The sequence below is a fragment of the Chanodichthys erythropterus genome, chromosome 14 (genome assembly GCF_024489055.1).
Source record: "Chanodichthys erythropterus isolate Z2021 chromosome 14, ASM2448905v1, whole genome shotgun sequence".
NCBI lineage: Eukaryota > Metazoa > Chordata > Actinopteri > Cypriniformes > Xenocyprididae > Chanodichthys > Chanodichthys erythropterus.
This window is the reverse complement of record NC_090234.1, coordinates 24,900,104-24,914,151: the sequence shown is the minus strand read 5'-3', so window position 1 is coordinate 24,914,151 and position 14,048 is coordinate 24,900,104. Positions and strand designations below refer to the sequence as shown.

General features: G+C 36.8%; 1 protein-coding gene across 4 annotated transcripts in view; it reads right to left on the bottom strand.

The window, feature by feature from the left end:
* Window positions 1-2,555: 2,555 nt before the first annotated feature.
* Window positions 2,556-14,048, bottom strand: part of itgb5 (integrin, beta 5) — a 41,190-nt gene continuing 29,697 nt past the window's right edge. For 3 of the 4 annotated variants that reach the window (XM_067408737.1, XM_067408738.1, XM_067408741.1), the window contains 5 exons: window positions 9,518-9,740; window positions 8,150-8,250; window positions 5,710-5,829; window positions 5,347-5,513; window positions 2,556-3,646 (listed from right to left, as the gene is read on the bottom strand). In XM_067408737.1, the coding sequence (XP_067264838.1) occupies window positions 3,551-3,646; window positions 5,347-5,513; window positions 5,710-5,829; window positions 8,150-8,250; window positions 9,518-9,740 (707 nt within the window). In that variant the 3' untranslated portion in view covers window positions 2,556-3,550. Of the gene's footprint in view, window positions 3,647-5,346; window positions 5,514-5,709; window positions 5,830-8,149; window positions 8,251-8,328; window positions 8,385-9,517; window positions 9,741-14,048 lie in introns of those variants that run through there. The other variant, XM_067408740.1, reaches the window with a different exon arrangement.

Below are 14,048 nucleotides of genomic sequence, written 5' to 3'. Positions count from 1 at the left end.
AAAGAAGTTAAATTTACGGTAAAATAACGTATTTCATTAACTGATATAATGTTAATTTACCAACCTAATGAAGTACTAATATCTGTTTTGTACCTTTATAATACACTGACAGTCACCAAACACAGTGGTGATAAGAGTCACATGATGAATCAAAGTTCATCACAAGCAGCTTTTCCACAAGCTGAGAAGGACAACACTAACATATAAAAGGTGCACACAGTGTCATTCACATACACACACTAAACACCATCATGGTAACATGCATGAAATTTTAAAAATGCAATAAACATTAATTTAACAACATTACATGTAACGTAAAACCCTAATGTACATAACTGATTAGAAAAAAATGAGAAAAACTAAGAAGAAACAGTTATTTCAACGAAAATATATCAAATGTGAAGTGTATAGTGTATATAGTACGGAAACTTTCTGTAAACCAATTGACAGTTTTTCACCACAGCATTTTTACAGTCTTTTACTTTTAAAATCACGGTCATATTTTACAGTGCACACAATGGCTGATTTATACTCCCAGTCTTCTTCGCAGCAGGTACACCCCCTTCTGTACCACATACACACCTTTGAAGCTCAAAAAAAGCTGCCCGTTTTATCTACCAGAAGTCACAGGAGATTGACAAATAGAAGGTACTGAGCAAACTTCAGCCAATTAAGCCCCTCACCCACTCCAGGTGCACGGCCCTCTTAGATCAAGGGCTTCAGTCACCTTGCTTAAGTCAGATTTTCCCGTCAGCTTACAGAAGGGTGGTTGTGTCACTCCCTGCTGTGCTGACATGTTTTGTTAGCACAAAAAAAAACAAAAAAGATCTTTAGACTGTAAGTATGTTTGAAAGTACTAGTTTTTGTGTTGTTGAGCTACAGTCTTCAGCTGTCCAATTATACATGACGCAAGGTGTAAATGAATATTGGAAGAATTAAATACATGTTGCATGTCACCATCAGAACTAAATTATTTGCATGACAGGGTAACACTTTAGAATAATGGTCCTTTATTAATAACTAACTATGCAGGATAAATCAGTAGTACTGCTTTAACACTTCAGCTACTACTATTAAATAATATAGAAACAAGCTTAACTAATCAGTAAGTAATATAAGATTTAGGACTAAGATAGTAAATTATTAGCTAATCAGTAATTACAGAATGAGATAATACAAATTATAAAGAATTACTAATTAATTAATAATCGCAACATTAAAGTGTGAGCAATTATATTTTTTTACTCTCAACATGGTCATGAAATGCATCATTAATTACTCAAGTGTTACCTAGTCACTATGCAGGAACTACTAGCGATCTGGACCACTATTTTAAAGTGAAAAACATCTTTTTCACTTTAAAATAATGGTCCAGATCACTAGTAGTTCCTGCATACTGACTAGGTAACACTTGAGTAATTAGTGATGCATTTATTACAGAGTAAAAATGATGACTGATTACGTCTCAGACACACAATAAATGTTCTTTACAATTTGTCAGTTAGTTTATAGTAATTAATAATGCTAATCTCATTAGGTAATTATTGATTAGCTAATAAGGAACTATCTTCTAAATGTGATATTACTTACTGACAAGTTAAGCTTGTAGTTAACAGTAGTAGCTGAAGTGTTAATATAGTACTTCTCATTAGTCCTGCATTACTAGTCCTGCATTAGTCCTACATAGTTACTTATTAATGATGGACCATTATTCTAAAGTGTTACCCATGACAGTCTAAAAGGACAAATTATTGCTTTCGTCTGACTGAAATCTAACCATGCATGTAAATGTGTAAGAAAAAAATAAGGATCATGAAGTTTATTGCAGCGTAGCAGTGACAAGGTACATGTAGCAACTTGGGTTAATTGTAGTCAGAATGAACCCAGAACATCTAAAATCTCAAACTATTTATCCCATGACAGTTTACCACCCCTAATGTAAATGCAGTTGCTCCTGTTGTAACAGCTGGGGTCTGGATGTTAATGAAGTTGAGACACCCCAATGACCCTTTGTCTGAAATGGTTCTCAGGGTTCCTCACCTTCTCCCATTCTACAGTTGGCGGCCATTTGCTCACTATGTGATCCACTCAAATGGTGCAGAAACAACGAAACTGTTGACTATGTTCTTCTCTATAATAACTAAGCCATTTTGAGGGAACGAGCATGATCATCCACCTATCTTGGAGTGGAATCTGGGTCAGGGCAGACTATAATTTCTTACAGTGTAATTTGTGACTGTAGTTTAAAGTCTGCATTAAACAGAATTTGCGATATAGTGGCATATAATTCTTCCCTATAGTGGCATATCCGAGTAAAAACGCTTCACGAACAATAAAAAACTTTGTGTCATGGGGATTTGATTAGATAGTTGTGGTTTAATATTGCTGTGATGTCACGTGACAGGATGTCCCGCCCTCACGCCAGTAAACATATGAGAAGAGAGAAGCTGCTGCAAGAGGAAGGTAAAATTGTTTTGATTAAAGATTATGAGGGCACGTGAATTAAGAAATATGCACAGATACATTTATATTAGATATTTATTTATTGCTTCCCTTGCAGTGTCTCATGTGACACCATTCTAAAATGAGGTGCTCATGTTAAAAGAAGAACTTCAAAAACACATCTCTAGACCTTGTTTTTTTTATTATTCCATTGAATGCAAAAACACCCCTAATAAAAGCACAAAAAGTGCATTAAGTAGAAACAAACATGACTTGCATGGGGTCAATCTGAGAAGTTCTTTCTGGAAGGTGGGTGTCCTAATTTTTTACTTGATCCAGATCCTTCTAAATGTCATTGTTCCAAAAAGAAATGAGACACTCTTGAATTATCAGCAAGGCAGTGTTATTGCATCACACTACAGAGTTGAAAATCATAATGAAAATGTGCAATACACCAAAGACTAGTGTTGCAGAGTGGCATTTCTTTCTTTACTTGATAAACCTCAACCTAATATACAATGTGCAAAACAAGAGTTAAGTAGAATTATTGCTCTGGTTATGTTAGTACCCATCTCTTCATTAAAGAGTCGATGTATAATTTAGCAGTTTGTTGTGTTCTATGCAAACTTTATGGCACCTGACTACTGTACATGTGCTAAATAAATTTAATTCATGTAAAATGTGTAATGGCTGGGAAAGGCACAATGTTAAAAATATTCAACTGAATATCTCTTTGCCTGTAAAACAATCCATCATGAGCAGGAGGTATGATTAGAACTGGAGAAAATTAGGAGTTATATTTGAGCAAGCAGTCCATGGCAGGTCAATGTCCATTGTTCATGAAGGTTTCTGGACAAGGCTGGTAAGCCCTGCCTATCCAACTAGTCAAGCCAATCCTCTTCTCATATTCGGCATATGTCCAACTGCTGCTCGTCACTGAACTTTCATTACCCAACCGCATAAAGATCAGTTCCAATCCTCAGGAACCACCCCCCAAGAAGTTTGCATTGCAAAAGACAATAAAATTTGCTCTGTCTCTGTCCTCCACTGTAGTGCAGAGGTGCGCTGGACAGGTCCTGCCATGTCCCCCAGTCCAAATGCAGGTTGATCAGTGGACTCCTCCATTGCACGACTTAGTACTGTGCATATGGAATGTCTCCATTGGGTGAGAGGGGATGGACTGTTTATAAACAGGATTAGATGCCTAGGAGGAAGACATGGAGAGACATACAGAAGAATAAATAGGTCAGAGGGGTTCATTGAAATGCACATAGTTAGAAGGGCAGAGTGAACAAAGCCTTTGAACCACAGCCTTGGAATGATCATCATGACTGATGTGTGGTCCCAGCTGACTGATGTTTTCCAAAATGCCTCATGGTTTCAATCAAAGCCTAGTTGTTTTTGTCCTTGTGATTGCATAGATTTGCCAGTTCAAGCTATTTAGAGTATGCATTAAATGGATCAAATGTGACAGTAAAGACATTTATAATGTTACAAAAGATTACCATTCAAATAAATGCAGTTCTTTGAACTATTTAAAAAAATATATATACACAATCATGATTTCCACAAAAATAGAGCAGCACAACATTGATAATAAGTAATGTTTCTTGAGCACCAGCCAAATGTTACAATAAGGCTTGTTCAACTTCATGCGGCGCCGAAAAGATTGGCTGCCGCCTGAAAAAAAAAAAAGCAATGCATTCTAGTTAGCAAATATGTCCGACTTTGATCGGCGCTGCAACCGCCTTACGATCACATGTGCCATCAAAGTACCGCAAGAGCAAAACGAGACCAGCCGCCTAGGTCAGGCACTGCAGTTGTTCTAAATAGGCTGCGAAAGCCTCTATGACGACACACTTTATTCTCATTGGTCAGATTCTGTGATGACAAGGACAACGTGTGTTGCACGTTTTTTCTTAGAAATGTTCCTGTATTTAACCAATTTTGATATTGAATATATCTGATATTCAAATCATGGGAATTTCGATCACATCCACTTCTTCGGCTACAAATCAACGCAAAAATCGAACAGGAAATATGTCACCTCCACTTCTGTTTTACTAACGTCTACACCTACCCTAATCCTAAACCTACCCTTATAGATAGATTTTCCCTGCAAATAGAGTAATTAAATGACGCAATATTGATGTGCACATGCCCAGCGGCCATAGCTGTAGCTAGCTGCACTAATGGAGGTGAACATTGGTGAACATGAGACTCTTTAAAAATAAATAAATAAATACAATCATACCAACCACAAGCTTTTTTAGTAGTCTAAAAATTATAAATAAAACAAAACAAAACAAAAAAATCTTAAAAAGGCAGGGTACGTGATATGCTTCAAAAACATGTTTTTTTGTTATGCTGATTGAAAGTCTCTTCACATCCAATCACTAAGTTAAGTGGCCTAAATGTATTTATATGTATTTATATCATCTGTGGAAGGCATGGGTCCACAAAATGTTCGTCCAATCATATCCCTCTGTCCGAAACAAAACAATTTGGAAGAGATGGAAACCCATGATGTTATACTCGGGGAGGTCCATGACTCAAATTTATGCGTTTCAGTGGCAACACTATCAATGCCAAAATGAATCTGCCGCAGTCAGGTGGTATAGTTCAGTGCTGTAAGTTGTTTATGTTAATTATTATTGTAATGTTATGTGCTTTGAGACACGAGGTAGTTTAACACTGTCTCTCGTGATGCTTTTGTTTGGATCTTATGCTTTCAAAGCTAGCTTGCTATTGCTAGCCTCTCCAAAAATTACCTACCTTACCTTTAAGCAAAAGTTTTGACCAGTAAAGTATTGTGACAAGTAATTCAAAGTTCATTTCACACTGTCACAAATATCTGATTGCTGTAATTTCCATCAAACTTAGTGCAGTAGATTGAGTTCTCACCATCTCATAACGCGCCCGTGAACGTGCACTTTGGAAGCGTGAAAACTCGCGGCGGTCATGGATGGTGATGACCAGTTTCCAGAGGGCTAGCAGCAAGATGCCCATCAACAAGATACTGCCAACAACTGCCAGAAGCACCGTCATGGCATTTGGGGCAACAGCACATTCTGTAAATACACAAATGCATTGTCATAATGTATGAAAAGATGTTTAGCTGACACCCTTCCCTTTATAAACAGTGTTTGCATGAGAAATGGCAATAATAATAACTTTTTAACTTGACAGTTTCTTCTCTTATAATGTGTTTAACATGATTCAGAATGCAGTTCTTACAGAAGTAGTTGTGAAGTGCTAAATACTGACCTGGCTCCTTAAGAGCGGTCAGGACCGATTGGCCGTTGGCATGTTCGGAGTATGTGAACTTCATCACACAGTCCTTCTCAGTCTTATACACGCATTGAACGGTGTTGGGATCATCCGTTTCTGAAACAGAGAGAGAGGAGTTGAGTTCAATAAAAAAAGCTGTCCAAACTGTGGCTGAGGAAACAAAGTGAGAAAGCAGAGCCAATGGCATAATCTTGAAACTCTGTAATTATTTTTGGATCAGACATTGCATTCCTCAACAAGGACCCAGATTATTCAAAAGAATGTTTAAATGTTATCATAATTAAAATCCCCTACAGACTAGGAAGTCTCCCCCTTCCTTATAGTCACTTAACTATGGAGCCTCTTTCACTAAAAGAGCTGGAAGTTTCCGGTATGCACATGTGGAGTCCATTAAGGAAGTGAAGCCAACTCAAATGACAGAAAAATGTTGTAAAACATCAAATCCATAATGCCTTCTTTTACAAGTAGGGGTGACATGGAAAGGCCTTAAGCATCCTGAATATTTCACTATCTCAGACATGAGTCCAGCATCATATTGCTCAACAATAAACATTCATTCATGCATTCCTAGACACATGTAAAAAAGAAAAAAAAATGCCTTGTGCAAAAAAAAAAAAACTGTTATAAAACCCTGGAGAAGTTCTCATAAACTCGAACTCTAATAAAACATTCATAATTATAAATAAATCCAATTAAAAATAGTATAAAAAAATAAAAAAGATCCACATATGACAAAAAATAAATAAAATAAAACATTTTATTCATTTTCTAAAGTGCTATTCTTTATATAGTTTGAGCATTTTACATATTAGCGGTTTGAATTAATAGCAGGGTTGTGAGGAAAAGCAGTAAACACAGGCTTTCTCCATGGGACACAGAACAGCGAGTGCTGCAGAGTCGTCCAGACTCACATTCTCCAGATAATAACATAAACAGAGCTGGCCATGATACGCCACAAACCGTGCTTCACCCTGCTGCGAGTAACACATTCATGACCTGGAAGCACAAACTGTGGCACTGGACCAACAGTGTGTCCTGATGAGAGGGAAAACAGACAGCTCTATGAACTGACCTCCTTCATGATTTCACCTGGATTCAAGTTCTCTCTCTGACTGAAGTTAAGGAAGATGTTTGTTAAGTAACCAGTGTGTTGATGACATGGGCTGGCAGTTAGTGTGCATGTTGATAGAATTTTCCGATCTTATTACCTCCTCAACCACCTTTGACTATTCCCACGTATAAAATGGCAAAGCCTAAAAACATAAATAATAAAATAAACGAGCCATCATTAGCCGTTTCCATCCACCTATTTTTATGTGCATTTTAGGATATATCACATAAAAAACACTAGATGGAAGTGCCAAATTGTGCATAAATTCAAAAAATTTGAATCAATTGAGGCAGATACATTTTTTTTTCCAATGAGAAGACATGCACATAAACTACAATGGAAACACCGAATTTATTTTACCGAATAAATCCCTCAATGCGCAACAAAAAACTAACGCAAACAAAGTTGTGACTTTGCCTAAACAGAGGATATGATTGGATAACTGAACTAACCAGCAGATCATTTCATTGCAAAGCATCTCAAATGTTGGTTTGATGATTCTGAAATGCCTGAGCCAAAGTCTGTCATCAAAATGATTTGGGTTAATTCCTTCCCAGAAGCATCTCACATGATTGCATTCCCGAACACCAGGCATCCAAAAGCAAGACAACATGACAGCATTTCTTGCATTTCGTCTGCAATCTCAGAGACATTTATGATAAAGGGAAAAAAGTGCCACAGTGGCTTTCCCGATTGCAGCAACTTCCATTTTTATTACAGATATTTTGAACCAGTTTCCCAGGAAGTGGTGATTTTGTCCTCTTGAACACACGGGATGGAAATGCTGCTTTATTTGCAAATGTTTTGTGCGATGTTACAAATTTGTGCATAAGTTAATTTTGCAACATTTGATGGAAACATAGCCATTTATATTTTTTAGGTAAATGAACCCTTGTTTCATCTTCACATAGGATGCCATATTGCACCATTAACTGATACAAAAATATTTTTGTGGTTTGTGAAACTGCTAAAGACTTTTTCTTCACTTACTTGCTTGGTCCTTCTGTCTGCTTGGTCTATTATACCAGTGGTAAGAAAATGACAAACACTTTGCTCCAATTCCTTCCTTATGTGCACAAGTTTTAAATAACATGTTTTGTAACTTTTTTTTGTGCAATAAAGCACTGGATTTACTGAATAGTTAATTGAAAGCAGGGTATAAACAAATATTTAAAATATATGTTATTGCTCTACATGTATTATCTTTAGTCAGTTTGTCTCTGAGGAAAAAGTGTGTCTGTGCAGGTTGGGGAAACACTAGCCGAACCCTCAGACATCATTCAGTGTTTCTAAGTGTGCACTCACTGAGGGTTTCCACGGTGATGATCTCATCCTTGCACATGCGCTGACAGGTCTGGTTATCGGCCAGTCTTCCTGTGTTAAAAAGATGGCACTCGATGCATTCCCTGAGGAGAAACATTCAGAAAAATCATTCAAACTATAACTAACACAATACTAAAAAGTTTGACAGGGTTGAGTCTAACCAAAAGTCAATGATGAGGAAAGACATCTCAGACCCTGTCAGTCAGCTTTGACGAGTCTAATGGAGAACATGTTATGAGATGTTATTCATACTGCATACTTTAACATATAAAAGTTCAATCCTGTGGCATGCTACCTAATTTCACAGAAATTAAAAACATTAAAATGTTAAAATACACAGTTCTGTCAGTATAACCACAATATTTAAACATTTTACATGTTAACACAGGACTAGTACAAAAAAAAGTGTTTATAATTGCTTTCTAGAGTCTTTGAGTTATGCTCTACAACACAAAAATGAAGTAAGAACTCATGATTTATGAAGGACAAAGTAGTACTTTTCAATGCAACTTATTAATTGCACAAATTAATTTTTAATATATATCAGAACCATCATGCTTACACCTGTGTATGAAAGAACCTAGCAAATCTTGGTGTTACGTACACTGCAGTTCAAAAGTTAACGGTTGGTAAGATGTTTTTGAAAAGTCTCTTATGATTACCCACTTTGATCCAAAATACAGTAAAAACAGTTAATGTGAAATACAGTAAAGTTTGTGAAATAATGTTAAAGTGTTTTCTATTTTAATATATTTAAAATGTATTAATGTAATGGCAAAGCTGAATTTCCAGATTTGGTGATCAAGAAACAAAAATAAGCAGAGCGACTATTTTCAGCACTGATAATAATAATAATTGAGTAAACTGGTAAATTCTTTCAGAATTCTTTAATGAATAGAAAGTTGAAAGAACAGCATTTATTTGAATTGGAAATCTTTTGTAACATTATAAATATCATTACTGTTACCTTTGACCAATTTAATATATTTTTGCTGAAGAAAAAGAAATTAATACTTAAGAAAAAAAATAAAATAAATAAAAATTGTAAAAATCTAACTGACCCCAAACTTTTGACTGATAGTGTAGATATTATAAAAGCACTGTAATCCTTCACTGGAATGGCACTAGTATAAATTAAATTTTAAGAACAAGAAGTTTCAATTTAAAGAAACATAAGGATAAAACACTGCAAAAGAGCACAACAGTATGTTATCGGTTGCAATATGCAGTAAAAATCCCATAGCATTTTTTTTTTAACAATGACGTAACTTTTAAAGACGGCATTACATTAGAAACTGTAGATACTTCTCAATTAGCTTCAGTTAAGTTAGAGCATCCTCAGTCTCATACCTTTTTGTTCCACAGGCATCTGGACAGGTGGGACATTTTTCGCACGTGTCCCCAAATGCCCCTGGCTCAGTGCACTGGCACCGCCCACACACGCAGCTGCCCCGCCCGCTACAGATCTTTCCGTCGTCTGACACACAGGAAGCCGTCTCTGTAGAGCAATTACAGTTGTCTCCAATATAACCAGCATGGCATTTACACTCACCGCAGTGGCATTCCCCATGACCTGGAAAACAGGGAATGATAGATTCAGAATAAACTTGTGATATTCTAAACTCTTTATTTTGTCAAATGGCTGGTATGTGCAAAAATCCAGCACTATCAAATGTGCTTAACTCACTGGCATGGACAAGAGGTCTAAACACAAAGCCCTCTCAGAGACACACACAATACTGTACACACAAAAACACACATTGAGAGTTTGCATAGAACCATCATTTGCTGACATTAAATGGAAACACAAGCGTTCCACATTTCTCTGTCATGGCACAAAGATGACCGCTGTCTACTTTTCCCACATTCTCTAAAGTCTCTCTGTCCACAGCGGAGCACATTCCAGTGGACTGATTACATGCAGATCTCCTCATTCCAACACCGAGGATTCTTGGCGTGCGTCTCCATCACTGTGTGCGAGCTAAACTCTGTGTGTTGAAGCAAATGTGCCAAACTAGTCGCTGTGTGAGTGACCAGACTGAAAGTTTGTATTATGATGTAGTAGAGTACATGCAAAAACGTGAAGGGTCTTACAGTGAAAGTGATGTAAAACAAAACACGCTTTCATGGCAAAAACAGCTGTGAGCAGATTGAAAGCAGCGGTGAACACTTGGTGTGGCATCAGCTGCAGCCTCAAAGCAATGATTGCACAAGAACAGGAAAATGTTGGAAAAAATTGAGCGCACATACTCTAAAGTTGCAGTATTGTGCTTGTGTACTGCAATCCAGAGAGGTCGCCACTTTGTGTTGGGCATATTAACTTGCAAGAGAGATGAGGAGATCTGCTTTAAAAGTCATAGTTCATCCATAAAATGAAAGTTCTGTGACTATTTACTTATCCTCATGTCTGAGTACCATTCAAAAGTTTGGGATCAAATTTATTTATTTATTTATTTATTTTTAAAGATAGATATATATAGATATAGATATATAGATATATTTTTCAAACAGCATTTATTTCTAACTTTTCACTCACCAAAGAATCCTTAAAAAAAATGTATCACTGTTTCCACTAAATATTAAGCAGCACTGTTTTCAACATTGATAATAAGAAATGTTTCTTGAGAAGCAATATACCATATTAGAATGATTTCTGAAGGATCATGTGACACTGAAGAAAAATTCTACTTTGCCATTACAGAAGCAAAGTACATTATTATTATTATTATTATTTTATTTTACAAAAATATTTTTTTTTATCAAATAAATGCTTTAGAAGCAAATGCATTAGCTTAAGAGACATATAAAAACAAACAAACAAACAAACAAACAAAAAAAAAAAACTTACCGACCCCAAACTTTTGAATGGTAGTGTAAATATGGGAAGTTTTAGGTGAAGTATCCCTTTAAAGATATTGCACATCCTCACACCCGCTACTGAGAAACATGAACTACCGTGTAAATGCTAAAAGTATGAAAGTTACATGACACTCTCAGGAATGATCAGATTTGACTCTGTGAGAAACATATGTATAGTGAGGGATGATGCGTTTGATGTACACACGCACACACACACAGCAGGTACTAAAACTGTCCTATTGAGACCATGCTGGTCAGCTCCCACACAATACATTTTTCATTGTGGTGCCACAGCAGAACTAATACAATCCAGGAATGTGTAACCACTGAATTCTTCTCTGACAAACACCTAATTTTCCTGAGAGATACAATAAACCTTAATTAAGTGGTTCCCCATTTATATTTAAGAGAACAACAACAACAAAAAAAGTATCTTTCTAAGAAGGACTTTTAAAGGGGACATATTATGCCCCCTCTTACAAGATGTAAAATAAGTCTCTGATGTCCCCAGAGTGTGTATGTGAAGTTTTAGCTCAAAAAAATGTTTTCGCTCCCCACAGATAATTTTTTATAACATGTTAAAATTGCCACTTTTTGGAAGTAAACAAAAATGTGCCATTTTAGTTTGTGCCCTTTAAATGCAAATGAGCTGCTGCTCTGCCTAAGAGGGCAGAGCTTCAAGAGCTCATTCTCTGGTGTCAGGAGTCAGTCAGGACGCACTATACAGGTGCTGGTCATATAATAAGAATATCATCAAAAGGTTTATTTATTTCACTAATTCCATTCAAAAAGTGAAACTTGTATATTATATTCATTCATTACACACAGACTGATATATTTAAAATGTTTATTTCTTTTAATTTGAATGATGATTATAAATGACAACTAAGGAAAATCCCAAATTCAGCATCTCAGAAAACTAGAATATTAATTAAGACCAATACAAATCCACTGTGTGCAGGTGCCAAGTCCTGTTGGAAAATGAAATTACATCTCCATAAAGTTGGTCAGCAGCAGGAAGCATGAAGTGCTCTAAAACTTCCTGGTATACGGCTGCGTTGACCTTGGACCTCAGAAAACACAGTGGACCAACACCAACAGATGACATGGCTCCCCAAACCATCACGGACTGTGGAAACTTTACACTGGACCTCAAGCAACGTGGATAGTGTGCCTCTCCTCTCTTCCTCCAGACTCTGGGACCCGGATTTCCAAAGGAAATACAAAATTTACTTTCATCAGAGAACATAACTTTGGACCACTCAGCAGCAGTCCAGTCCTTTTTGTCTTTAGCCCAGGCGAGACGCTTCTGACGCTGTCTGTTGTTCAAGAGTGGCTTGACAAGGAATGCGACAACTGAAACCCATGTCTTGCATATGTCTGTGCGTAGTGGTTCTTGAAGCACTGACTCCAGCTGCAGTCCACTCTTTGTGAATCTCCCCCACATTTTTGAATGGGTTTTGTTTCACAATCCTCTCCAGGGTGCGGTTATCCCTATTGCTTGTTCACTCTTTTCTACCACATCTTTTCCTTCCCTTTGCGTCTCTATTAATGTGCTTGGACACAGAGCTCTGTGAACAGCCAGCCTCTTTTGCAATGACCTTTTGTGTCTTGCCCTCCTTGTGCAAGGTGTCAATGGTCATCTTTTGGAAAACTGTCAAGTCAGCAGTCTTCCCCATGATTGTGTAGCCTACAGAACTAGACTGAGAACTAGACCATTTAAAGGCCTTTGCAGGTGTTTTGAGTTAATTAGCTGATTAGAGTGTGGCACCAGGTGTATTTTCTGAGATACTGAATTTGGGATTTTCCTTAGTTGTCAGTTATAATCATATCAGTCTGTGTGTAATGAATGAATATAATGTATGTTATTATATAATATAAGTTTCACTTTTTGAATGGAATTAGTAAAATAAAATCAACTTTTTGATGATATTCTAATTATATGACCAGCACCGGTAAATGTCAGAAACTACGAATATATGCTGCATGGAGATAGAACAGGTATAGTTTAGTTTAATTATGGTTAGAACTTATATTGTCTTCTTGTTTTAATCCACTGTATTAGTACAACCCTGTTATACCGGACTGTGTCCGAATGATCGCCAAAACTTTACCAATGAGTTTTATGACATTTATTGTGAAGATGAATCATCCGTTTCACTCTAGAAAATCTCTGTAAGAGCTTAATAAAACAGTACAAGTGTGAATTAAAATATTATCCATAAACTCTCTCTCTCTCCCTTGCATTAGTACACAGTAGCGAAGTACACAGAAACACTTGTTACAACTAACAGTAAACAAATATATAAAGACCTTATGCCTTTTCAGGTGGTGTTTAATAAAATGGTAACCTTTATATCCGTAAATCAACTCCAATGAACTGTAATAAAGGGCTCTCACCTTCATTACTGCCATATCTAGTATCACTTTGTAAGCTGGATCACGAACAGTTTGTACTGATCTATCCTTGAGTAACAAATTTAGCACAACCTCTGTGAACAAATGTCAATATTAAAGGAACAATACAAAACAAGGCAGTCTGGTGTGAAATGTGAATTTCGGTAGAGTTGAGGGAGCATTTTCTTTTCATTAATCCACCTCGTCTTCAGCAGCTCAGATTTAGGAAGTAAATGGAGACAGCTATGTGGATTAATTCATCCAGCTACAGAACACCTAAAACGATTGGGAGACATTCTCTTCAGTGCAGCAATGGCGGACTGTGTACAACTCGCTGTGAACTCGCTCAGGGCGGTTCTATGTTAAAACGGCAGTGTCTGCCAACATTCGTGGGTGGGGCCTGTGGCTAATGTGATGTCACATTAACACCATGGGTGAAAACAGGTTGTTGGGAGACAGTACTTATGATTTATGGGATTAAAAAAAAGGAGTGGTTGGATTTATCATCACTATAGGGTGGTTGTGTACACAGACTGCCAACACACATTTATATCCAAACCAAGTGAATTTTGCATAATAGGTCCCCTTTAATAAAGTAAGAGTCCTAGTCTTTTAGGGTTATGGG